This window comes from Eulemur rufifrons, chromosome 1 (assembly GCF_041146395.1).
Source record: "Eulemur rufifrons isolate Redbay chromosome 1, OSU_ERuf_1, whole genome shotgun sequence".
Lineage (NCBI taxonomy): Eukaryota > Metazoa > Chordata > Mammalia > Primates > Lemuridae > Eulemur > Eulemur rufifrons.
The window spans coordinates 85,619,357-85,646,283 of NC_090983.1; the positions used below are offsets into that span (position 1 = coordinate 85,619,357).

Consider the following 26,927-nt stretch of genomic DNA (forward strand, 5'->3'; position numbering starts at 1 on the left):
CTTTAAAAAAAATTAATCTCTCACATATGTTAGTTTAATGTACTCTAAATTCTTTAAAGATCCTTTTATATACTTACCACATCCTCATGGTCAAAAATGCCTCCTTAGGTGAAACATTCAAATGATTTAGATAATTAACTACATTTGTAGCAATTTAGGACAGCTTAGTTCATTTATAAGTGGAGGCAATTTGGAGGTAGACAGGAATTTTAGCTCTGAAAGAATAATTTACTTAGATTTTTATCAGGTCTATTACTAAAGACTTGCTTTCAAAATATTTTTCAAATATTCATGCTTTTCTTCTCCTTAAATGTAATATCCTTAGCTGTTTATAACACTTATCAACATAACTGGGTTTATAAACTTAAAAAGCATTTGTATTGACCTGAAATGCTAGATGATGGTGAAGACCCTTCAAAATTACTGTGAAAAATAAACATTCTAGGTTTCCAAGAATATTCTTATTGGATACTGAATATTATGGTATCAGCTCTTTCTATCATAAAGAATTAAACGATAATATTTTTCCTCATTCATATAGTGGTGAGTAAAAAAGGAAATTTTTTTTTTAAAAAGTATTTTCAGTGGAATCAATATACAAATTATAATGATTCCAATATTTCAATGTGAGAGACAGACCAGAAAGAGATTAAGATGTTTATCTAATCCGGGCATGGTGGTACATGCCTGTAGTCCCAGCTAACTGGGAGGCTGAGGCAGAAGGATCTCTGGAGCCCAGGAATTCAAATCCAGACTGGGCAACATAGCCAGAGCCTGTCTTTAAAAAATTAAAACAAAACAAAACAAAAACAAGACATTTATCTTCCTCAGTGACTCTGGTATATGTTGCAATTTTTGACTGAAGCTTCTTACTGATGTACAGAACTGTTATACCATTTTATCCAGATTGAATAAATACCATATCATCCCTCCATTCTGTTCTGTGTCATTTTTAATACATAATTATTTGAGGAGTAAAGAATGGAATTACTGATAGTGAAACTAAAATTTTGTTTAAAAACACAAAAATAAATTGCAAACCTCTTGATAACATTTTTCTGGGCAACTTATCACTGGCTTTTTCTTTTTCTGCTTCATCTTTTGAGGGCTTCTCCTCTTTTTCAAATGATTGTGTTAATGGGATCTGAATTTTCTCCTGTTGGAAGGCAAAATAAGTTATTCAATGAAAACATAAAGCAACTCATTTAATACCACACATTTATGTTTTTTGAGTATTACAAAATTGTACAGAGGAAAAAAAAGGAAAAAGATGTTTATTTTATCCAATTAGATTCTCCAAACTAGAAAACTACATAAAATATTTTATCACTTTAATCAAAGTCTTGATTTAAAATGTAAAATTAATGTTTTTTTATAATAGTTTAAGTGCTTCTACTTGTAAAACTCCTGGAGGGTCAGAACTGAGGTCTTCTTAACCTATTTTTGCAATGGAGATGTCAAATAAAACCATGACAATTACCATCAATCATGACACTAGGAACATATGAGTATCAAGTCAATGATTAATAAAAATTAGGTTTTTGAGTATCCATTTAATTGTATATTCCTTAATTCTCTTGTCATGTAAAAATGTTAAGTACAAAAATTTCCAAAACCAATTGTACATGACCTATTTGAGATTTATATACAACTGTTCCTTTTTCAATCATCACAAAGTTGTTTTAGAGAGATTTCAAACAAGACTGTATATCTTACAGATACGTAATGTTTAATCATAAAGTAACGACATAAGACTGAAATGGAGAACAAATTCCACATTTTATTTGAAAAACAATGTCATTACATGCAATTTCAGAACCCAAGGGAATTACTGGAAATTAATTCATATAGTCTGAAAAGGTAAAAATTATGTAGCTCTGCCTACTCAGTCAAAGTTTTAAGAAAGCTATAATAAATTCCACATCATTTTTACTAAAGATAAAGGTGCAGCCTATTTTTAGACTAAGTTATATTATTGTTTTCTTTCGTGATAAAAGCCATCAATCAGATAATTACTTAGCTTTTCTTGGTGGTAATGTTGGTGGTAGGGGCATTAAGTCAGCACCAATGGGATATAAATTTTTAGTATTCTCAAATTTGCAGCCAGCAGGATTTCTATTAAGCTTCTTTTCTTCCCCACATAAATTTTTCAAAATAATCTTCAGCAAAATTTTGATCAAAGTTTTTACTCCAATAAGACTGCTACCTGCTATTTCTATCTCTTTTCAATTTTCCCAATTTACCTCAGTTCAAATTTGCGCTCAGAACATAGGGCAAATGCAATGCACTCGAAATTTTCACCAGGATGATGAACATTTGCTTTACGCTGCCTTGTTTACCAAAGACACCAGGAACTTCATTACATTCATCAATCAGTATAAGTCATGTCTCTAAATGTAATTCATTTTCCTACTCATTTTCCTTATTCTTTTCATAATTGTAAAACAGATATCTAGAAATGAATCCCAGAACTATTTTTCAGAAGTTTAGAATATTTAACAAGTTTTCCTGACTTGTAGCTTCTATGTTTGTTACTCAAAGGCAACCCAATGGAATCCAGGTTGGGAGAAAAGATTTCACACTACTTAGATCTTCACTAATGAGCACTTCCAATGACTAGGAAATCTCATTTCTAAGTTCTCCTCCTAAAGCCATACATTTTAATGACAAATATTTAACTGCAATTTAAAAATCTAGTAGGCTTAATATACTGAGGCTTTATCTTCAGTTGGCTCTGTTTTTAGCAGTCAATCAACAAGACATATTTTAAACATTGAAGTCCTTATACACAAACTCTTCTGACTATAAATAACTGGAATAATAGCCACCTCTCCATAGGAAGCTGCAATTCCCGTTACTCTTCACTCTGTCATTGACATCTGTTATTGAGGCCACTTCCCTCTCATAAGCTCTCAGACACAAGTGACATCTCTCTTTTAATTGCCTCTCAACCTTTTGAATAATGAGTTTTATTCCAGATTAATTCTTCAAAAGTCACCTTCTGAATCAAGCAAATTAGTTGGAAAGTGTCTCTACCATCAAGGATTAGATACTAGCACATTTCATGAGAACTAATTTATTTTCCAATTCCCACTCAGGTCCAATTTAGTTAATGTAAGGCTTGGAAAAAGACTTTCTACTAAAAGAAATATCTTTTATTCAGAGGGTTTTACTCATAGCTTATTAACTAAAAAGAAAAAATTATTGTATCCAAGATAAACTAAGAAAGAATGTATTAAGTAGAATAACAATTCTGATGTAGCTCCCTTATTTCATTATCCATGACTTATCTTTTTGAACTATGAACACAAAAAAATTATCTATGATCAATAATGTATATATTAATATGTAACATATTCCTGCTGTTATTCTTTTGCTCATATAAACTTCCACTAGCCAAATTTATGTAGTACCATAAGAATTTTTACCTCAACATTTTTCAAATAAGGCAAAATGTACTGAAAAAAACAAAGATTATGTTATGGTTTTTCTCAAAAAGTATGCACTTTTTCTGCATTTGTAGACTTATAAATGCCTGATCCTTTTTCTCATTTCCTCAATCTCCTTTGACTGTTATGCCATGAGGCTAAGATGATGTAACATTTTGGTCGATAGGACAAAGAAACGAATTTTCAAAAAAACTCTACTGCCTACTGCTCTGCTCTGAACAGGTACATTCTTTAGTTTCACTCGAATAAAAGACTTTTTTAACACTGCTATTTCAGAAAACAATTTTACCAATTTTTTTCCACAATGTATCGTAATTCTTCAGCTTTATCAACAACCACGTAAGAGCCAAAGGTTAATATTCGAAAATGTTCTCCAAGTAACAGCACATAGTATTAAAATATTTTGAATATATTTCTGCTTTTGCTAGTCTATTTTATTACGAAAATGCATCTATTTTATTGAACACATACAGCTATCTCTTATGTAGCTACATTAAAAAATCACAAATGAATTTTGATCATTATGTTTTTGACACAAAAAATATCAAAGGAAACAGATTTTTAAGTACGTTTCACTGACAACAAATAATCTGTTTGAAAGCCTTCTTTTCCCTGCATTTTGGAAACAAAAAGTATAGAGTGCTTTTTAAAAACAGGATGTACTCTAAATATGTGACAACTATCCTTAGATTTTATGACAGGCTTTTGAGGGCATCATCTAAATCAAGAAGTACAACAGTTTTTGCCTGAATCATCAAATGTATACTTGGTATTTATTTTTAAGAAAAAAATGTACATGTCATGACTTTTTCTAAAGTCAGTCATAGCTTCTTAAAATAACCACAAAGTTGTCTCAATTCCTTGGAAACTGATTGTTTGGATACAAGGGCATTTTAAACTGCTCAAATTCTTATTAAGTAGAACAAACCACCAAGAGCCAAACTTATCATGCTGGTAAACATTGGTAAAGGGTCTAAAAATAATTATGCATAAATGTCCAAATGTACCATGAGACAAAGATCAATCCATAGCTGAGATTAAAAGAAAGTAAAGCTATAGCATTATAAAGAATATAAGAGGCAAACTAAATTATTTGCTCCAACCTCACTGTTCTAAGACAGAAGAGAATTTAGAAATATTAGACAACTATTAAGGAGCCAAGCTAATATGAAAACTGGATTCACCATGCATTCCGGGTAAGTAAAATAAACCTATCAAGCATCTTGGAGAGTTTCTTTACACACAAGCACTAAGTATTTCACAAATTTCTAAAAATCAAAACTAAAAGGACAAATTTCATCCAATTCTATTCAATGGAAGTACTACTTTAATATTTTATAACTTTTCAATAATAACCATCTTAAAGCCACATTCCCAGTTAATTATATGATCCCTAAGTTTTTCCAGAAGAGAAATCATTGCCGGAAATCTCAGATTGAAGCAAAGAGTTTTTCCAACTTTTTATCTGTATCTTTGGGTGGCAAGTATTATCAAATCAGTTCCACTTAGTAAAAATAAAACAAATAACCATAACACACACATCTTTCATTTCGCCATATGCAAAAATATTCTCCAGTTCCACCATGTCTTCAAATAACGATTTTTTATTTATTTATTTTTTACCTGGTTCTCCTGTGATATCTCTGCAGCAGGGGGTGGTGGAGATTCTTCACACACTGCAAGGCTCCGAACTAGCTTTAACTTTGAGCTCGACTAAAGAGAAGTATTTAAAATTAACACTATATTTCACAAATCTAGGGCATATCCAAAAGCCCCCTAGAAAGAGATTTTTAAGTTTCTTTAAAAATAGTTTCTGTACCGTATAAAAGTAGATGAAATGTGCAAGTTAAATATTATTAAACACTACCAAAACCCTGTGTTAAGAGGGAAAACAAACAATTGCAGTTTTGAAAATTATAGCAATAGCAAGAATGGGAATAATTCCAACTTCAAAACCCAAAGAATGGTGAGAAAGCAATTTTCTCTACAAAGAGCCATCAAAGATAAAAAAGCAATGCACAAAAGCGACTAGGCAAGACAAAAACCCCAAAGAAAACAAAACAAGCTTTCTGCCCCAAACAAAATATGAAAAAACTAAACTGGATGTAGTGCTATATGAAAATAAGGATTCGTCAAGCATGAAGGAAGGCCCTTGGCATGCCAGCACACCAAAATATTTACTATACCTTAGACCTTTTTCCTGTCTGTCCAAATGACTGCAATGGCCGCTGAACATATAACAAGAAAGATTTGTATTAAATTTCATATCGAAACAGAAAATTTGCTTCTTAATTCATAAACCTAAACCACAGAAAAACTAAGCACAAAGAATGGAAAATGAGGAAATCAACATTGGTTTCAGTAAAAGAGTATTGATTCCTCCTCCCAGAAGCACACTTGCAGAAGATTCTCTAAAATCCTTCTATGGGTTGGCATTTTAAGTCAGCAAATGGCCACAATTTCTGGGTTAACTGAGCTCAGTGGAACTCCTAAGGTGACTTCCTAGCAGCAAAATAAAATATACTTCTTCAGTATTTTATAGCATATTACACTTCGGCCAAGGTTAGGGGAAAAACACACACACACACACACACACACACACACACAAACCCTCAACAATTTAAAGTAGCTGAGCTCAGAAAAATTCCAAACTTAATAAGGAAAATGTTTCAAAGACACAGCAAGTCAGAGTCCAACCACCTATCTACTAAGCCTTTTCAACACTGTATGAAGTACATCGGTTTACTAGTGACAGAACCCTATTCGCCAGGTCTGGGGAGAAGCAATGAAGCAGAAATGAAGAAAAGAGGGCAGATTTCCAATATGAATCTTCAGCGTGACGACAGATCATCAGTCATATGACTGGGGAACATGTGAGGCATGAGGCAAACAGCTCTGGTTTGTGATACCAGGCTTTGGTTAGGGAAACCAGCTGAAGCACCTGTTAATCAGAGCCAGATAGGGTTTTGGTTTTTTTTGCGACAGAGTCTTACTCTGTTGCCTGGGCTAGAGTGAGTGCCGTGGGGTCAGCCTAGCTCACAGCAACCTCAAACTCCTGGGCTCAAGGGATCCTCCTGTCTCAGCCTCCCGAGTAGCTGGGACTACAGGCATGCATCACCATGCCCGGCTAATTTTTTCTATATATATTTTTAGTTGTTCAGATAATTTCTTTCTATTTTTAGTAGAGATGGGGTCTTGCTCTTGCTCAGGCTGGTCTCGAACTCCTGAGCTCAAACAATCCACCCGCCTTGTCCTCCCAGAGTGCTAGGATTACAGGCGTGAGCCACCGCGCCAGGTCTATCAGATAGGTTTTAAATACTCTTTCTTCCCACTTCTTCCAATGTACTTCTCCAAACCCAACCCCAAATACTACAGGGTCCAGGTATCTGTCATTTTTACTCACTAACACAAGGAAGCTAGTCTGGTACCAAACATAAAACAGATGCAAAGTCCTTAATACCGAGACTAATACATTTCACATTAGAAAAAAAAAAGGCCATTTCACTCTAACATCCAAAAAAGTTTTCCTTATAGAGCCGACAGAAAAAAGAGTACACAGTATGTTCTGCCCTCATTTTGAATCCAACATTCTTCAAAGATAAGACACATTGTATTCTTGGGATTTTAACCCTGGATTACACAAACTACAAATCAACAATAACAAACAGAAAATAGAAAAAAAATAAAGAAAAATGATTTTCCGTTTCTTTCTTTTTTTTTTTTTTTTTGAGACAGAGTCTCACTCTGTTGCCTGGGCTAGAGTGAGTGCCGTGGGGTCAGCCTAGCTCACAGCAACCTCAAACTCCTGGGCTCAAGCAATCCTACTGCCTCAGCCTCCCGAGTAGCTGGGACTACAGGCACGCGCCACCATGCCCGGCTAATTTTTTCTATATATATATTTTAGTTGTCCATATAATTTCTTTCTATTTTAAGTAGAGACAGGGTCTCGCTCTTGCTCAGGCTGGTCTCGAACTCCTGACCTCGAGCAATCCACCCGCCTCGGCCTCTCAGAGTGCTAGGATTACAGGCGTGAGCCACTGTGCCCGGCCTGATTTTCCGTTTCTTACAAAGAAAATGATATGTGTGCGTGCACATGTGCAAACAACAGTGTGCCTAAGAGGGCTTCGGTATGTTATACTGTCTGGTGTTTCTACTTTATCTCTTCTTTAATTTGCTCAATAGGATTTCTAATTATCTGTAACTCACATCTAAAAACAGAGGTAAAAGAAGTTATGCTACCATCAAGTAATGGCTTAAAGGAAAAAAAAAGTGGGAGAAAAGCAACGGATAAATACTAGCAAATGCAAATAACTAAATGAGTTCTGAAGAATCCGAAGGGAAAAGAATTTGATTTACTCCCATCCCCTGCTTTAATCTCTTGCAATTCTAAGTATTAATGGTATAAAGCCTTCTATTAAAAATCTCTAAAATAAAAGTGATGATTAACTGACAAAGTAAATGTTGTATTCACATGTAGAAGAACTTAAACTTCTGGCTTTACTTATTAGTAGGTGGCCAGGTCAAATTATCTCAGTTTACTTTTATCTGTATAAAGTTCATAACATTTGTACTAATTCACATAGTTGGTGAAAAGGGAGATAAAAAAGGGACTTTGGAAATCCTAAAGCACTATATAAATGCAATAGATTATTAAAGGTTAGAAACTAAGCATGTCCGAAAAGCAATGTCCTAACTGCTGCTTACTAGCCATAAGATTAAATTACTTAATATATCAGATGCTAATTTTTAATTTATAAAATGATAATGCCGTATATTGTCTCTATAGTAATAGTTTAGAATATTCATAGACTTATACATGCATTAACTATCTCAGTTTTAATTTACAAGGAGCCTTTGATAAAGATGAAGAAAGACACAGAGAGGTAAAATTATCTTAATTTGACTTCATTTACTATGTTCTGGGTTCCTGCTATACATGTGACACTGTGCCACACAATGGGGTTATAAAGATGAATAAGACACAGTTCCTGTTCTTAAGGACCTTACGGTCCAGGATCACAGTTACTACATGGCCAAGCAGAACTCAATATCTTCAGAATCTTAGTCTAGTACATTTTACATTACACCTACAAAAACCTTTCTGTGCCAGGCATGATACCTCACAACTGTAATCCCGGTGACTTGGGATGCTGAAGTAGGAAGATCATTTGAACCCTGGAGTTCTAGAATGCACTGAACTATGATCCCAATACTGTACCCCAGCCTGGGTGACAAAGCGAGACTCCCTCTCTAAAAACACCAGAACAAAAGAAAGCTTTTTATTTTGGATTAAATACTACTTGTGGTAGACAGAGTTCTAAAGACGGCTCCCAATATTTCCATCCTCTGTTTATTTAATCAGACACTAATCTAGGTACTGCCTAAGCCCCAAATCAGTTTATCTTAAGATAGAGACTGAGGTGAGTCTTACCCAATCAAGTGAGCTCTATAAAAGCTGAGAGTTTTCTCTGCTTGGAAGCAAAAGGGCAAGTGAGAGAGATTCAAAGTGTGAGAAAAACTTGACACATCATTGCTGGCCTTGCAGATGGAGGGGTGATGTGTAGAGGAGGACTATGGGTTGCCTCTAGGAGCAGAGTGGCCTTGGCTGACAGCCAGTCAGGAAACACGGATCTCAGACCTACAGCTGCAAGGAACTGAGGTCTGCCAAAAACTAGAATGAGCCTTGAAGCAATTTCTTTCCCAGAGTCTTTGGAAAGGGGTCCAGCCTGGCTGACACCTTTGATTTTGGCCCTATAAAACCTGAAGCAGAGAACTCAGTTGTACCCACTGTGAGCTGATAAATGGGTGTTGTTTTAAGTCTCTAAGTTTGTGGTAATTTTTATGCTGTAATAGAAAACTAATACACTACTATATAAGTAAATTATAAATTGCCAAAGTGGCATCATTATTATTTCCTTTATTTCATATTTTTGTTATCTATATGACAGCCATATTTGGCTTTAAGTGGAATTCTATTTGATATAATTATTTTAAAAATGGGTTTTATTATTTACAGTACACTTTTCACTCTAAGCAGAATTTCATTGTCACAGTAAAAGTTTAGCAGCTTGTTTAACAGACCTTTACTAGTCCAGAGAGATGCTAATTAAATTAGAATCTTGAAGGCTTAGAACAAAGTTCCCAATTTATTTGTTTTATACTGAGGTACAGGAACTACGTCAAAAAATGGGTGCAGAATATAAAACATCCTTAATAGAATTTCAGTTTGAAACTAATATTAATATGTTGTCAGAGCTACCAGCTACAGGATTTTGGAGAAAAACTGAGAAAGAACTGAACAATCTTTATGAGCTAAACATGTGTTAGCATAAAAATAACCAATCAAATATTACTCAATAAAGAGGAAACCTGACTTATTTAAAAAAAAAAAGATTACTTTTATTTGTAACTAATAATAATTATGAAGAAAATAAACTGTAATGACTGAAATCTTTCAACTAAGACCCGAGCTTACTAATTCTCAGTACTTTTCTAGGTAATGTAAGGATTGATGGTAATTACGTGGAAGAAGATAATGAATTAACATGTTCCATGTCTAGCTAAAGGTCAGGGGCAGTAAAAATAACAGATGCCAAGCTGCTAATTTCTAATGAAATAGCAGAAAATAACAATATTTTCTGAGTTGGAAGAACTGGCTTTTAAAAAAGTCAACAAACTAAACACAAATCACTAATTTGTTTTTATCATTTAACCCTCTGGGCCATAAAGCATAGACTTAAACATCCAAAGGTCGGCCTCTCAGACCCTACAGAAAAGTCCCTGGAGAAAGTCACAGACTATCTGCTTTACAGTTATTCCTTATATTAAATGAAGATAAAGGATCTCCCCATCCTACTGGTGATATATACGTGAAAATCATCCAAGGAATTAAAAATAGTATGTAAAAGCATTTCTACATCTATAAGATGTGGCAAACATCTTTATACATGTCATAGTAAAGTACTACAAAAAGCAAACATGTTTACAAGTGCCATCACATGTGCATATAATCAAAGTTCAATAGAATAACAAACCCTAGAAATAATTTTATATTATTATTTTTTTTTTTTGAGACAGTGTCACTCTGTTGCCCAGGCTAGAGTGCCATGGCGTCAGCCTAGCTCACAGCAACCTCAAACTCCTGGGCTCAAGTAATCCTTCTGCCTCAGCCTCCCAAGTACCTGCGACTACAGGCATGCGCCACCATGCCCAGCTAATTTTTTCTATATATTTTTAGTTGTCCAGATAATTTCTTTCTATTTTTAGTAGAGACGGGGTCTTGCTCTTGCTCAGGCTGGGCTAGAACTCCTGACCTTGAGTGATCCTCCTGCCTCGGCCTCCCAGAGTGCTAGGATCACAGCTGTGAGCCACCACGCCTGGCCTATATTATTTTTTAATTTTTCTTTTTTGAAACAGGTTCAAAAGGTAAAGAAATAATTTTAAAAAGTAAAGTGTACCGTGGGAAGTGAAAACTTAAATTTTAAAAAGTTGAACTCATTAAATATTAATAAAAGTACAGCATACAGATAGACAACTTAATAGACAGAAACAAAAACTACTGCACTGAAATTATGGAAGCTTATGTCAAGAAATAAGTTTTACTTTTTATTTTATTACTAAAGAAAAAATCTATATTGCATGACAATAAAGGGACAAATTTGAGAAGCCATACAGTTGTGCTATTGTTAATAGTTACAATTATGATGATCATAATAATACTATTAATAGCACCTACCATTTGTTAGGTACTAAGTACTATGTACATTATCTACATTCTTTTTATCTTTCTTTGACAAACAGGAAAACAGTCAAGATTATGACTTGAATGATTTTATATATACAGAGACTTTTACTCAATTCTTTATTATTTTTTTGCAACAAAGTCTTGCTCTGTTACCCTGGTTAGGGTGCAAGTGGCGTCATCCTAGCTCACTGTCACTTCCAACTCCTAGGCTCAAGTGATTCTCCTGCCTCAGTCTCCTGAGTAGCTGGGACTACAGGTGCGCACCACCACACCCAGCTAATTTTTTTCTATTTTTAGTAGAGATGGGGTTTTGCTCTTGCTCAGGCTGGTCTCAAATCCTGACCTCAATTGATGCTCCCGCCTTGGACTTCCAGAGTGCTAGGATTACAGATGTGAGCCATTGCACCAGCCTATTTAATCCTTTAAAAAGAAACTTCTTTGCATGTTTCATCAATTAAGGAATTGGTTACCCACTGCCTTCATTGTTGCATTAGTGTGGCTTTGTGCCTTGAGCTTTTCTGACAGCCTTATTAGGTTGCCATTGTTCTCTTGTCCCTTATTTTGTCCCCATCTCCTATTAAAGAAATGCATTGGAACTAAACAGGGGGATATAAGATGCAAGATTCTCAACTTGATCATCAAAGAGCTTCCTATAGAAACAGAGTATACTAAATACATATGATTCTGTGTGTGGAAAATTCACTCATATATATCAGAAGTTATTCATACACTCTGACACACAAGACCTACTTGTTAACAAAAATCAGCTCTCTTATTTCCTCCACAACAAGGTTTACCAACACAATCTGGATTGGCCATCCTACTATTAACAATAGTTAAAAGCATTTGTTCCAAAATATGTTTTCAATTGTTCCTATATATACATCCATACAGATGAACACCCCTGGACAAAGCATTTGTCAAGTATAAAGATACAATTGTAAAAGAATGGAAAAGTTGAATTTGAATCTTTAATAAGTAAACAGAGCACAGGATTCTTAATTTCACATTTCAAATAAATGATTGTAAAAATCAACACAAATAATTTACCCTAAATTTAATCTGAAAAATCTATCTGTGAAAAAAATCAAACAATGGAAGCTACATAAGTGAGTTACATACATGAAATCAAAGCAAACACAAGCCTCTCAAACCCATTTTAAAGATTAGAGAGACTAGTACTCTAACAAAATACATTTTTCTGGATTTAGAAACCTGACACCCACAACCCCAACTTTCCAAATATTTCATAATCATATAAAGTCCAAAATATACCTCCAGATTCTCACTAGGAACAGTGTGTGGCGGTAGAAAAATTACTAATGCATACAGATTTCTTGAATTGGCTCCAAAGTATTAGTATTATAAAATTCTTAAGAAATCCTGAAACTTCTATAAGATTACAGTTCAAAACAAAATCTTGAATAAAAAACACAGCTAAACTTTTTTAAAAGTAGAAAGAGCGCCACACAAGCAGCATTATTTGTAAAAGAAAAAGAAATGGCAAAGGAACTCTTTGAGAAAATCTCTGCATGGAACCACCTGAGGTGGTGTCTAATGTCTGCTGGCCTCTCTCACCGGTTTGATGAAATTATTTTTTTTAATGTAAATACCATCCTTAACAGATAGTAGAAAATCGTAAGGCTTCTTCACAGTATGAAAGAAGCTGTGACATTACTTCATTTAAAAATGACTTTTTTACTCATCAAATTATATATATTAAAAATATGTAGTTTTTTGTATAAATGGATGCAATGTATGCTTCATTTGGAAGGTAAACATTTCCCTTTTCCTAATTCACTTTAAATATCACTATGCTGGCAACACAACAGACATAAAATATTCACGGTAGCTGATTTTCAGAATGAGAGATGAAAGCCGAGAATATCCTATTACTCTATTAAAATAAAGTAACTGTTTACTCAAAATTCTCAACATTGTTTGTTACATACATCAGATTCAGGAGTAAAAATAATAGTTGCTATTTAAGAAGACAACCTTTAGGCAGTATCTTAAAGGTACCAAAGGAAGATGAAATGTCTAGTAGTATGCTACAATAGGCAACTCCACATTAAGTTAAAAAGTAACTGTATTAACGAGGCCCTTTTAAACAAAACACTCTATTCCCTGTATATGCTTAAAACAGTTGACTCTGTATTAAGTTAAAACAGAAAAAATTATTTTTCAGTTTTATCTATTTCAAATTCCCAATTTCCATTACTTAAACCTCTTCTGTGCAAGTTATTTTCACCGTATGCCCCTTGCCAGGCAGCCTGGACGGAGGTATCCTGGACTTCAAAAGCTCAAAGCAGAGCCAATATTCTTATAGATAGTAAATTCTTAATAAACATTCGAATAACCAATGAATATCGCATTCAATGGACTAACATAAAATGAATTCTAATACCCTCTTTTTCCTCCTCTCAATCTTTATAGTCACCACACTAATATATTGAACAAAAGGTCAAAGACCAGACCCATTTTTGTTTACTATGGTATTTCCTTGGCAAAAACTAGGCTTTCAATAAATATTCAGATAACATATGAAACTTGCCTATAGTACAAACAACTGGGCCATGACATGACAGTGGTCATCAGAATGTTCTTGAGCTTATTGCCAAGGTCAACACAACACATATGGTAAGAAATGCAAAAATCCAAGTTAATCATTTGTTGATAAGCATGACCTGGGAGAATGAACGTTAGGTGTAGAAAAGAGGCTAAAATGCAATCTTTTATTATTTCAATGACAAATGCAATAGAATGTTAGTTGATTTTCTCTGATGCAATCAGGATGCTGGCACGCTGCCATCACTGAGTGTACTGATTACAGGCATGGCAATTTTTTGTTGTTTTAAAAAGTGCTATTACTAAAAATGACTAGAAAAATATATGTTGTTCCTCCCAATTTCTTAGATAATTACCACTTGACTATACTCAATCAGTGAGGCTTACATGCTTTTTTATAGCTATAGGAATTGCTATCATTGTCTAACATAGTGTCTGGCACATAATAGGGAATAAACAAAGTTTTTGACTGAATGAAGAATGAGATAATCTTTAAAAGAGCTTTCTTTACTTATCATAGAAAAGTGAAGCTATAATTTTTAGCTTGTACCCATCAAAGTCTTTGGGATATAGAAAGAATGATAGAATATTTTCTCTAACAATAGAATTCTTTAATCACAAGGCCAAAAGAAAACATTAGTGTTAAAGATAATATTTTAGGATAACATTTTGTGGTAGATTAAAGGTGGCTATAAATTCTTTCCTACTGAGAGGTGGGATCTAATTCCCCTTCCTCTGGGCTTACTTTATTGACTTGCGTCATCAAAAGAAGACAGTGGAAGTGATGTTCCAGAACTTTGAAGCCTAGGTCAAAAAAACCCTGCAGCTTTGCTTGGTTCTCTCGGAACATTCTCTCTGGGACTGCTGAGCTGCCACATAAGAAGTCTGACTACCTTGGGCCCACCATGTTGGAGGAACCACAAAAAGGTGCTCCTAGTTCCCCCTGAACCCAGCATTCCAGCCATTCCTACCAAGCTGCCAGACGTGAGGGAAGCAGTCCTAGAACCTCCAGGACAATGGCCAATTAAATATCGGTGAGGGACCTCTATGAATACCTTGTTGAATAGAAAATTTACTTGGTCAAGCTCTGCTCCATTTCCTAACCCACAAATCATGAGATATTAAAAAAAGTTGTTTTAAAATTGTTAGCCCTTAATTTTGACATAAAAGATAACTGGAACACCTTATCAAAGAAATGAATACTACTAGAAATACTACCACTTGAAACCATTTTTATCTGTCTTGAATCTGTTGGTCAACTCCATTTTCATCTATGCCTGGAATTAAAAGTGTTCTCAGTGGTTAGTTCTAAGTCATTGTATACGTGCAGCATCAAATGCAACAAGTTACTTTTTCCTATCCACCAACCTCTCTTTTCAGTCAGGTTGATAGACTTGAGAAACCCCCAGGAGGCTGTTTTTGCCAACAGATCTCTGCAGTTTCAATCTCTCAGATTTCCCTCTCCTCTAAGAGCTTTTAGGTTAAATTTCCAACTCTCACAGCACTGGTAGTTAGGGCAAGGAATGAAAAAGTAGAAAGCCAATAAAAATGCACTGGCTTCATACAAATGAAAAGAATTATATTAAGTAATATAAGCAAATCAAAGACCTAAGATTCACAGCAAGTTAATTCAAAAACCAGCTGGTGATTATGTCGTGAAGGGTCAACTTACCCTTTTAGAATTTTGAAAAGTGAATTTTGTATGAAAAGAAACATAACTATTGAAATATTTAGTATTTACAGTCAGGGGAAAAAATCCTGTTTACCTGCAAATCAATATTGTTGTCAATACAACGGTCATTCTTCTCTGCCAAAATCTTTCCATAGTTTTCTGATTTGATAATATTTTCAACTCTGGTTGTATCTTTCATTTCTGCCTCCAAATCCTTCATTGTTTCAGTTTCATCTTTTATAGTAACAGTATCAGACATCCTCATCAGCAAAGGTTATGTTAGAATGAAGCCTTAGCAAGAAAGAAAAAAAATTTTAATTCAGTTTGAAACATTTTTTACATTCAGTCTTTGCACAATATTGACCTAATACCCTTTATGTTCCAGGAATAATGTTGAATACACATACATGGAAATAAAATTCCTGGTTTCAAAGACTACACAATTTTGTGGCAGCTATGTTCAAACTTTTAAAAAATTGTAATACAGTGAGAAAAGAGCTATAAGAAGAATAGGAGCAGGGGGCAGTGTTGGGATCCTGTAGTCCTAGCTACATGGGAGGCTGAGGAAGACTGCTTGAGCCCAGGAGTTCAAGGCCAGCCTGGGCAACACAGCAAGATCCTGATTCTAAAAAATAATAAACACAAAAAGAATATAAGGTGATTCTGATGCACATATTACTCATGAAAGTTCTTAAGAAACATTGAAGAATGCATCAGATCAAGATGGAAAGTGACATTTGGATAGTAATATGTATATAGTTAGATGACATTAGAAATCTTTCTCTCCAAAGAAATTTATGAGTATAACCCTGTGAGAAAAATATTTTCCTATCATAGCTTTCATCTGGGTTTCCATAATTCCAAAATTTTTAAATTACCCTGAATTCCAAAAGGAAAAAATTTAAAAAAATAGTAACATTCTATACAAAACACAGTTGTAAACCTGGGTTAACAACTATTAATATGTTCAACAATATGAAAAAAGCATTGAAAACTCTTCTGACTTATGTGATTTAATATCATACAACATGTATTATCAGACACTCTAGAATATGGAATCCATAGCAGAACAATATTAATACATAAGATGCCAATATATTTCATTAGTGAGTTTATGACAAACACTGGGAAGTTCACATTGGATATCAAATAGGAATGTGTCCTATTGAGATTAAGTCTAAAGATAGCTATCATTTTAGAACATGTAGCAAAACACCAGAACTTGATATGAACAACTTATTTTGAAATGTATCAAAAAAATTAAAATCAATGGATTCATAGACAGAGGGATAGACAAATATAGGTTACAGCAGAAATGGTAAATGGTAAAGTGTTAATGGTAGAATCAAGGGGTGGTTAAATGGGTATTCACTGTAAAATACTTTCAACTTTTCCGTATTTCTGAAAATTTTCATAATAAAATCTTGGGGGAAAAAAACAGTAAAACTTATTTACTCTATATCAATTTAGAAAATCCAAAAGTTCATTTCTTGAATGTTTTGCAATTAAATATCTAAATAGATTTTCGGAATTGATAAATACATCTGAAAAGTTAAAAGAAAAAAGCCAAAGAGAAATGACTCTAAAGTCACACATAGACTAAACTGAATAAAAAAGTCTTCTTTAATTATATTCCATACAAAAGTTAAATGGTTCATTCTGAAATAATAATGCTGAAAAGGGGGAGGGTATGGAGGGAGGGAGGATACTTAAAATACTCTGGCTCCTTGCTCTTCAAACATTATGATTTTGAAGGAAAAAGGGATGTGTTTTTCTGAAGTGACCAAAGAGTATTACCTGATGTATCCTATGGATTTGTGTTTGTGGGGTCCCACAAAAATAAAATAAAATAATCCAAGGTTCCTTTCCACAGTTGTCAGCCAGGATGTCAATTGTATTGAACCATCTGTAATCTGGCAGGAGGAGTCCCATGTCCTTGTCACCACTGTAGATTCCTGGACTGGAATGGACTGTCTTGGATCAAATATATCATAACTTTCAGTGCCCTAAAATTAAAACCAAAAAAACCCATCTTAACAAAATAGCCAAGGGAAATGGAATGCTCCACAGTAATTTAGAAATTAGAACTATGATTTTCAGTGTTTTCTTCCAGATCTACAACTCTTTAATAAAGACAAGACTGTAATTTTGACTAATAATCATCCTCTAGATTTTTAAAAGTACATAAGAACAAAAGGCTTTAATAAGCCATTTAACATTTCCAGTGAAACCCACATTGTCTGTTAAAAGATGTCTAATAAATGGTGGAATGACTATTTTTTAATGACATTTGAAACATCAATGCCGAAATTCTCTCCGTGTCATACCTTGCAAGTCAGTTTCATTTTATTTATTTGGTGTAAGTGAATCCCTTATAGCAAGTAAAAAACTCTAAAAAGACTATATAGTTCTTCTTTCTTAATAATTTTGCTGGCAATCAACAGAACAGTACAATTTTAAGGTGAATAACAGCATAATGAGTACCAAGAGATCTAGCACGAATACAGCTGAGTATGCATCACTGAGCAATTCACATTAACATTAACTCTTCAAAAATTATTTTGAGGCCGGGTGTGATGGCTTACACCTGTAATCCTGGCACTTGGGAGGCAGAGGGGGTGGATCACTTGAGGCCAGGAGTTTGAGATCAGCCTGAGCAAAAGCGAGACCCTGCCTCTAGAAAAAAATAGAAAAAAATCAGCCAGGTACGGTGGCACATGCCTGTAGTCCCAGCTACTTGGGAAGCTGAGGCAGGAGGGTTCGCTTGAGCCCAAGAGTTTGAGGTTGCTGTGAGCTGTGATGATGCCCCTGTACTTTAGCCCAACTGACAGAGTGTGACCCTGTCTCCAAAAACAAAACAAACAAACAAAACAAACAAACAAACAAACAAAAAAGATTTTGAAATATAATCATTCAGAACCTTGATATGAGCTATTTCATGATACCTACAAGTTAAATATTCTTCACTTTAGTTTTTGCATCTTGATTTCACTACATTTGACAAAGGGATAATAAATGAAAAAGGAGCATGATAAACAAAGGTCAAAGTTTTTTTTAACTGACACTGTCATCTCAATCTGACCCAGGTTCATCAGCCACTAGAGCAAATGACTCTTTTATTTTTTCAAGTTCCACCAAAAACAAAACAAAAAATCCTTCAACATAATTTTTCTCAATTTTAACTTTTTCTCTCATAAAACGGTAGACACAAGATGGCAGCACTAACTAAACAACCAAATTCACGTGCTCTTTGTAAAGTGACTTTGTGATTTAATCACGAATACCTTAAATTTGAAATTCTATAAAAGAAAGGCTGTAACCCATTTAAGAAACAAATAAGGCACAGATAAGGCAATAGCTGCAGGGGAGAGTGAGGAAGAGGCACAATTTGAAGAGGTGAACATTTAGAAGATCCCAAGGTCCCATGGAATCTGAAAGAACCTCAGAGACCACCTAGTTCAATATTATAATTTAGCATGCAAGTTATTAATATTAGTGCCCAGAAGTCAAATGACTTGTCCAAAGTCACACAATCAATATGTGTGACTAAAACTAGTTAATATGTGACACCATTTGACAAAGGCTAAATAAATGAATAACTTTTGAATCAATTGTCTGGGAAGGAGGCAATGGCATAATAGAAAGAACAAGCACACTAGTATTAGACCTGAGTTTAAATCCCAGTTCTGCCAGTTCTATCTTCAGTAAAATATTAATACTAATTCTCTCTGAGCTGCAGTTTTCTGATCTGTAAAGTAGGAAAAAAGAATATGTAGCTCATTGGTTTGTTGTGAGGATTGACTGACTTAAATGTAAAGTATCCACCACAGCGTCTCAGAATATGTTAGTTCTCTTCCATGGTCAGAATCACTCTAGGCTTCCATGTGGCCAAGGCTGAATTTGCTGTGTTTTGGCCCTGCAATCTGCATCACAGTAGACTGACAAAAGACCCACTATTATGCACAGTGGCTTTGCACTTCTTGTGTATATACCTTACAAAGCTCAATAAAGGAGAATAAACATTACAATCTGCAGGGTGTATGTATGGGGCAGAGGGTGTGTGTTTGCCTGGGGGCATGGCCTCAAGGGGCTCTCATTTTGGGGCTTCTAATTTGAACATTAAAAATTCACACAAACTTTGCATTCTTCTCCAAAGTATCAATGCACTTGTTTTAAATAAAAATGTTTTTCCTCTCCAAATATTCAAGTAAAAGGGATGCTCCAACTTTTGAGACTAAAAGAAAAAAAAAATCCTTTTATCTGGGCAAGAAGTCTCTATTTCTCAGCTTAACAAACGTTGTGTGGGCATGTGTGGGCATATAGGAAGTCACAAGACAGACATGGCACATCATGTCTCTGCCACAACATTTAGTAGTCACTTAAATGTATCACCCTAATATAATAAATGTTGTACAGTTAGTGAAAAAGATCAAGAAACTGACAAGAATTTGGGAAGTTTCTATAATAGACAAGTTAGAGAAAAAAATGAACACAATGTTGGCATTTACTAAGTGTATAAATCTTAATCCCTACTGTTAACTGATATTTAAAAACTGAATTTCTTCAAATCTATTTCAACCTAAAAGAGATGGATATATGTGCTCTAAATTCATATTCAACTTTGGAAAAACATTCTTCCAATTCCTAACACATGCATGTTACTTTTTAGAAACAAGTCAGAGATTTGATTAGTACAATTTCTGTGCTATGAGATAGACAAGAGAAATGCCACCTACATGTATATATAATAAAACCCTTAGTTGCATATGCACAAAAAGGATGGCACCTACCTGGCACCATAAACAAAAGCAAATTATAGGTAAAATTAAAGATCATATCCTAAAAAAAGTAATACTATGAATGTACTAGGATGTATAGGAAATCTTTTTATAAGATTTTTATAAGGGTGGGAAAGCCCTTCCTAAGTGCAACACAAAAATCTAGAAACCAAAGGTAAATAGTTATAGAACTTAGAACAAATTTTAAAATTTCTGTGATAAAGCAATAAACAGTAAAAGGCAAATGATATAAATGAATTTTTCCAGCTTTATATAAAAGGGTCAGAATGTTGAAAGTAAAGAAGCTCTTATAAACTGAGGGAAAAAAAAGAGGAATAGGGAAATGACAGGAATAGCTAAGTTACAAAAGAAATACAAATAACTACAACCAAAAACTAATACTAATATATAGCTTACCATGTGCCTGGCCCTGTTCTAATACCTTTCATAATTAATTCATTTAAAGCCTATAACAATTCTAAGAATTATGTCCTATTATTGCCCCTGTCTTACAACAGATTAGGAAACTAAGGCACAGAAAAATTAAGTAATTTGTCTAAAGTCACACAGCTAGTAAGTGTGGGAACCAGAATTTGAATTGAGTCCACTGGTGTACCATTCCAAGCTCTTATCTACAACACTGTATCATTATTCACATGTATTATCTGATTTTGTGTTCAAGAAGAAAAAGGATGATTTGTGTTTATATAGTAACTTTATCCTTTTCACATGGATAGGAGCTATGTATTGTTTTTTGTGCAAAGGAAGACAGCACTATTAACTTTGTAATACTGGTCAGTAGGACTACTCACTACTGAACTATCAGAACTACCAGAAAATATATAACCATCCAGTTTCTCTGAATCTCCCTATCACTTGTGATGATGAGTACCAACTATGCAAACCTGAGTCCCAGTAAGGATTCAGAGTTTGTGGCTAATGAACAATATGAAGCCTAGTAGCTTATAAATGATAAATACACATAGTTAACTTTGCAGTGGTCCTCAACCTTTTTGGCACCAGGAACCAGTTTCATGGAAGACAATTTTTCCATGGACAGGGGTGAGGGTGGGGAGGCAGATCTCAGGCGGTGATGGGAATGATACCCAGCACTTGCTCACCAGCTGCTCACCTCGTGCTGTGCGCTCCCCCACACTAAATTTCATGGATGACAACTTTTCCATGAATGGGGGTGGGGGGCAGTGGCAGCCCGGAGGTTGGGGATCACAGCAGTTAAGTACCTTCTTCAATGTAACAAAATATGGCAGAATTAGGATGAACATTTGCAAAGGCAAATTAATATGTACATTGTCCACAGAGGAGTAGTTTCTCTAGTGAAAATTTCAGAAAGAATTTTCAGCAAAAAATGCAATATTGATACTAATAATTCAAACGATCACTTCATTATGCCTGGGGCCTAATTTTTGGTTCCACAGCACGAAAGAACTGACAAGTTAGGTAGCCAAAAAAATAAAATACTCTAATTTCACACAATGAAACCCAGTTTGCTGTACGTTAACAAAATATAAAAAAAATAATTTAAGTTAATTTATTTGTGGGAAAGAAATCTGGCTCCTAAAGTTAAAAATATTCTTCACAACAATACTGAGGGGGGAAAAAAGAGAATATTGATGAGGGAAAAAGAGTTACATTACTGAAATTATCAGAATAGAATCTGGCAAAACACTCTGTGTTGTTTTTTCCTTATCACTACTTAGTTTCTGATCCCATTTCATTAGATGGATAAAATGCTATTTCTTCCTTTACGGACAGAAATATATTTAGGCAGGCACATTTATAAAAGAAATCAAATGCACAAAAGCAACACATACCAGCTTCTCTTTAAGGTTATAAATTGGAACAACCAAATTGGTCAGAGGCCTACAGAAAGAAAGGCAAAGAAAATGGTTTATGCTGTATTTAGAAACAGGGGAAATTCATATTCTCAGAGTCTCTCCTCAGTCACTTGAACAAGAATATAAGCAATAGCATTTCAAAATGCTAAGTGTCTATGTGATTTATAGATAGTCACTATCATCCAACAAAAATTTACTGAATAACCACAGAAAGCACTATAACTGCAATGAGTATTGGCTATATTTAAAAAGAATGAAGAGAATGAACTACCTTGACCTGAAAGAGTTTGTTAAACCCTTAAGAGGTTAATGGTGACACTTAACAAATAATAAAATAATTTTAAGAGGATATTGTAAAAGAGGGGGAAAGACTTTTGGTAGCTGAAGAATGAGAAGGAATAATTTAATAGTCTATGAGACAAATTACTATTACAGAAAGATTTATATGGAGAAGTAAGGTGTTATATGAATGTGTTACATTCTGAGCGAAGTAATGGGGAAGATAGGAAAAAGCAGCCCACTTAAGTAAGAACGTATGAATTGGGTTTGAAGACAAAACATTTGATGATGCTAAGTTGGTAAGGACATGGGCAATGGGATCTCTCACACACTTCAGAAAACAATTTGTAATATAAAATGAATTTTAAATTCCTATGGCCCAATGTTTTCACTTCTGGATCTACACCCTAGGGGAACTCACACTTGTACATGAAGGGACATGTACCAAGATATTCAAAAGCATGGTTTTATTTAAAAGCAAAGAATGGGAAAGGCCAAATTTATTAATAGGGAAATTGATTTTTTAAAAAGTAAAAACAACTGTGGCATTCTCATATTGTACAATATCATAAAACAATTAAAATGAATGGATTAAAGCTATTAATATAAGTACCAATTTAAGATCCAAGACGAATGTCAGAACGTTTAGCGAAAAAGCAGAATGATCTCTGCCATAAACCACAAAAGCATGAATGGGAAGGGTACATACCTATTTCATGTTAGTAATTGCCTCTGGAGAGGGAAAGGAAAGGGATTCAGGTGAGATGGAAAAGGAACTTCAGTCATGTCTATTATTTTATTTTAAAAAAAGATCTACAGCAAATATAATAAAAGGTTAGTAATTGTCAATTCTGGGTGGTAAGTACTGAGTGTTATACAGGGTGTCCCCAAAGTCACCATACATAGGGAAAATGGGAAATTGTAGCTAAATGTACCTTTATTTACAAAATATTCATTACAAAATTTTTCCTTTGTATGGAGACTTTTGGGACACCCTGTAATGCTTGTTTTTTGGTTTGGACATTTTTCATTAAAAATGCTCTAAAAATAAACAAGAGATTAATATAAAAATGTGGATATATTTGAAGTTAAGACTAGAAATTTAGTTTTGATCCCATGAGGGACAGAAAGCTTGAAAAATAGAGGAATATATTTTAAGAGAAGCCATGGAAAATGATTTCACCTACAATATAGATGGACCCCGTTCTAGCAAGCAAAATGTTGATAGTTGTGATGGAAAGTGACTAGGGCTCAGAAAAAGGATTACGGGATGAAAGCTGGCTCACACCTGTATTCCTAACACTCTGGGAGGCCAAAAAGGGAGGATTGCTTGAGCTCAGAAGTTGGAGTTCAGCCTGAGCAAGAGCGGAGACGCCTCTCTACTAAAAATAGAAAACAATTAGCCAGACGTAGTGGCATGCGCCTGTAGTCCCAGCTACTTTGGAGGCTGAGGCAGGAGGATAACTTGAGCTCAGGAGTTGTAGATTCCAGTAAGCTATGATGACGCCACTGCACTCTACCCAGGGTGACAGAGCAAGACCCTGTCTCAAAAAAAAAAAAAAAAAAAAAAAAAGCTGAAAAGGAGAAAAGAGATTTCATTCATTTATTCTAATATTCTGATTGGATACTATGTACTAAGCACCAGTCTAGGTACTAGGGATATAGCAGGAAAAACCAAGAAGACAGGATTCTAGAACTGAAGGTGCTTATGTTCTGGCGCAGAGACAAAATACACGAGATAATTGCCAATTGTAGTATGTGTTTTGAAAACAATACTATTAACAGCAAACCCTTAAATACTTATTCACCAAGCATTATTCCCAATGCTTTAAGTGCATTAATTCATTTAATCCTCACCAAAACTACACCATGAAGGTGCTCTTATTATCCCCAATGACAGATGAGGAAATTGAGGCAGAGAACATTAAGCAGCTTGCTCAGGGTAGCAAGACTATTAAGAGGTAAAGTTAGGATGTGAACTCAGGTAGTTTGCCTCCAGAGTCCATGTTATTAGCCACTACCTATACTGCATCTAGAAATGAACAGATAACAGAAAGTATAATAACTAACTGGGGGAAGCCAACTCAATACAGGAGAGGTCAGGGAAAAGGTTAGGGCTGTGATAGTTGGAAGAGTATGAGAGGACACACTGAAGGTACAGGTGCTATGTGCTACCCACTGATAAGGAAAGATATGAGGGGAAAAAAGGATTTCCTGGCAGATCAGTGATTTCAATTTTGCATACGATGAGTTTAAGTATTTTCCTGACATTTAGGTGGAAAAATCTAACAGAAAATTGAGTATTTAGACCTGGAGCTCAGGAGAGAAGTCAGGGCTGAAGATATTTATTTGAGAAGAATCACTGTATAGACTGAAGTTTTGAATTATCAATTTAGATGAAGTTGCCCAGGAGCCTTCACTGAGTAAAAAAAAAGTGGGCTTGGGATAGAATCCTTAAGGAAAACTAAACTCTTAAGAGCCGAGTAGGGAAGTGGAGGACCAAAAACTACGTGATTTGGTAACAAGGTTAGCAGGAGATGCAAAGTTATAGGAAGACTGTTAGAATGGAAAATGTGTAGGCTAAAGAAGCTAGTACAGAAAGGAGGGAGAGAGTCTGGGGTTTTAGAAGGAAAAAAGGAGAATGAGAAGGAAAATATAAAATGGGAAGAAATGAGAAAATGGAGTCAGAAGGACAAATGAAGACATAAAACTTAAAAGTACTCATTATCCTCAGAAACTGAAGGGAAGGTGGTAGGAAACTGAGGGAATTCATACCTAATAAACTCTTTTTCTATTTTACCTAGAACATTATCTGCTAGAAGTGAGGAAGTTGGGATGGCTATAGGGTTTAGGGAGAATGGTGGGTGAGTCACTAAGGTGGGTTTCATCAAGGCCAATACCAATATCCAGGACTGCAGACTACAAAATTGGGGGTTTCTCTGATTCTTTCACTGAGGTCATTATAATGAGAGTAATCTAAATGAGACAGCTCAGGAGCTACTTGGCTATAGAACAGGCTAAATGTCCTTTCATAGCCATTGCCCGGTCTGATTTTATATCCTTCGGTGGTATCATAGTAGCTTAAGAAATCTAACTAAAAATGATAAATCAAAACATGAAATTTGGAAATTAGGAATGCTAGAGTACTAAAAGAAATCTAGATTTATCTTTATGTAGCAGGGGTCCTAGTTTGAGTCAAAGCAGAATCCAAAGGAAATATTTTCTTTTTGCCAAGGCTGGTGTGCAGTGGCACTATTATAGCTCACGGCAGCCTCAATCTCCTGGGCTTAAGAGATCCTCTCGCTTCTGCCTCCTGAATAGCTGGGACTATAGGCGTGTGCCACAGCGCCTTGATTAGAGAACCAAAGCAGGGGAGAAGTGGGAAACAAGCAGTTCATGGTGCTCAGGTGATCAAGCCCTGCACAGAAGTGGGTCAAGGGCTTGCTCCATTTCTCTGATGATGTCATGGTGCTGGTGCACAGAAAATTCTAGAGAATATGGTATCCTGAAGACTAATGATGTTGGGAACTCTAAGAGATACAACCTTTAGTACGGACGTGAACAAAGTCATGGCAAGTACTAGTAAAAATGGTAGTGGGCAGTGGGCCAGAGAAGGACAAAACTGGAAGATCATGAAAGGGCTATTCATAAGCTCATGGGAGAGACCTTGGAGAATCCTGGGAGTTAACTTTGGTGAGATTCTGAAAGGGTTTAGATACTGACAGATGAAGGCAAGAGACAATGCAATAAATTCAGGACCATTAATGTAACCCCATACCTGAAGGCTGTATTAATTACCTCCTAATATAGTGCTAGTGAGGGTAAAATGTGCTTTACCTTAATTCTGAACTTATCATAATCCAGGATTATACTGAGAGCTCCTATGAAGTAAGATCCCTTGGCATACAGAAAAATCTCTTTTAAAGACTACATGGGGGGCGGGGGGAGGGGGAAGACTGGTCTGACCATCTCACCATGCTTGGGGAAATGAACAACAAAGAACATTCAAAAGGTTTAGATTCCTGGAAACTGAGCTATAAGTAATGAAGATGTGAGAGATCTTAAGATAGTAATGAGGATGTAAGAGGAGAGCTTAAGATAATGGCACGGAGAAGAGAGAATATAGATTTTTTTCTGTTTCCATGTTGAGTCTGAATTGATTATAATTCATTCTTTAAATATTAAATAGTACATTACCTGCTTAGAGAGGCTTTTAAGCTACGAAACCAGCTAGAGAGGCAAACTGGTCAGAAACATCATATATTCTGTCTTGATCTCTGAGTTATTGTATAAATAATAACAACCAGAAAAGTAAATTATTTCCCTAATAGAGAACACCAAAGACACTATCAATAATTGGAGAATAAGATATTATATAATAAAGAATTTGGCTAGCCCTAGCAGGTAGCCTCTAAATCCTTAGAATATCTGGAGTGACAGAAGTATCTTTGTCAATCATGGTGGGTCCTGATAGCTTATGCAAATAAGATGACTCATGGTGAGCCTTTACACATAGCTTATGTTAAGGAGATGATTCAGAATGGGGACTGGTTGGAAAGACTAATCAAGTGATTAGAAAGT

The 26,927-nt window shown here is 35.0% G+C and overlaps 1 protein-coding gene across 5 annotated transcripts in view; it reads right to left on the minus strand.

Annotated features, from left to right (window-relative positions):
• Positions 1-26,927, minus strand: part of R3HDM1 (R3H domain containing 1) — a 177,406-nt gene that overhangs the window by 99,601 nt on the left and 50,878 nt on the right. For 2 of the 5 annotated variants that reach the window (XM_069458784.1, XM_069458869.1), the window contains exons 2-6: positions 17,231-17,439; positions 15,528-15,724; positions 5,636-5,677; positions 5,073-5,162; positions 1,042-1,156 (exon numbers count right to left, since the gene is read on the minus strand). In XM_069458784.1, the coding sequence (XP_069314885.1) occupies positions 1,042-1,156; positions 5,073-5,162; positions 5,636-5,677; positions 15,528-15,698 (418 nt within the window). In that variant the 5' untranslated portion in view covers positions 15,699-15,724; positions 17,231-17,439. Of the gene's footprint in view, positions 1-1,041; positions 1,157-5,072; positions 5,163-5,635; positions 5,678-15,527; positions 15,725-17,230; positions 17,440-26,927 lie in introns of those variants that run through there. The other 3 variants (XM_069458690.1, XM_069458962.1, XM_069459024.1) reach the window with 3 other exon arrangements.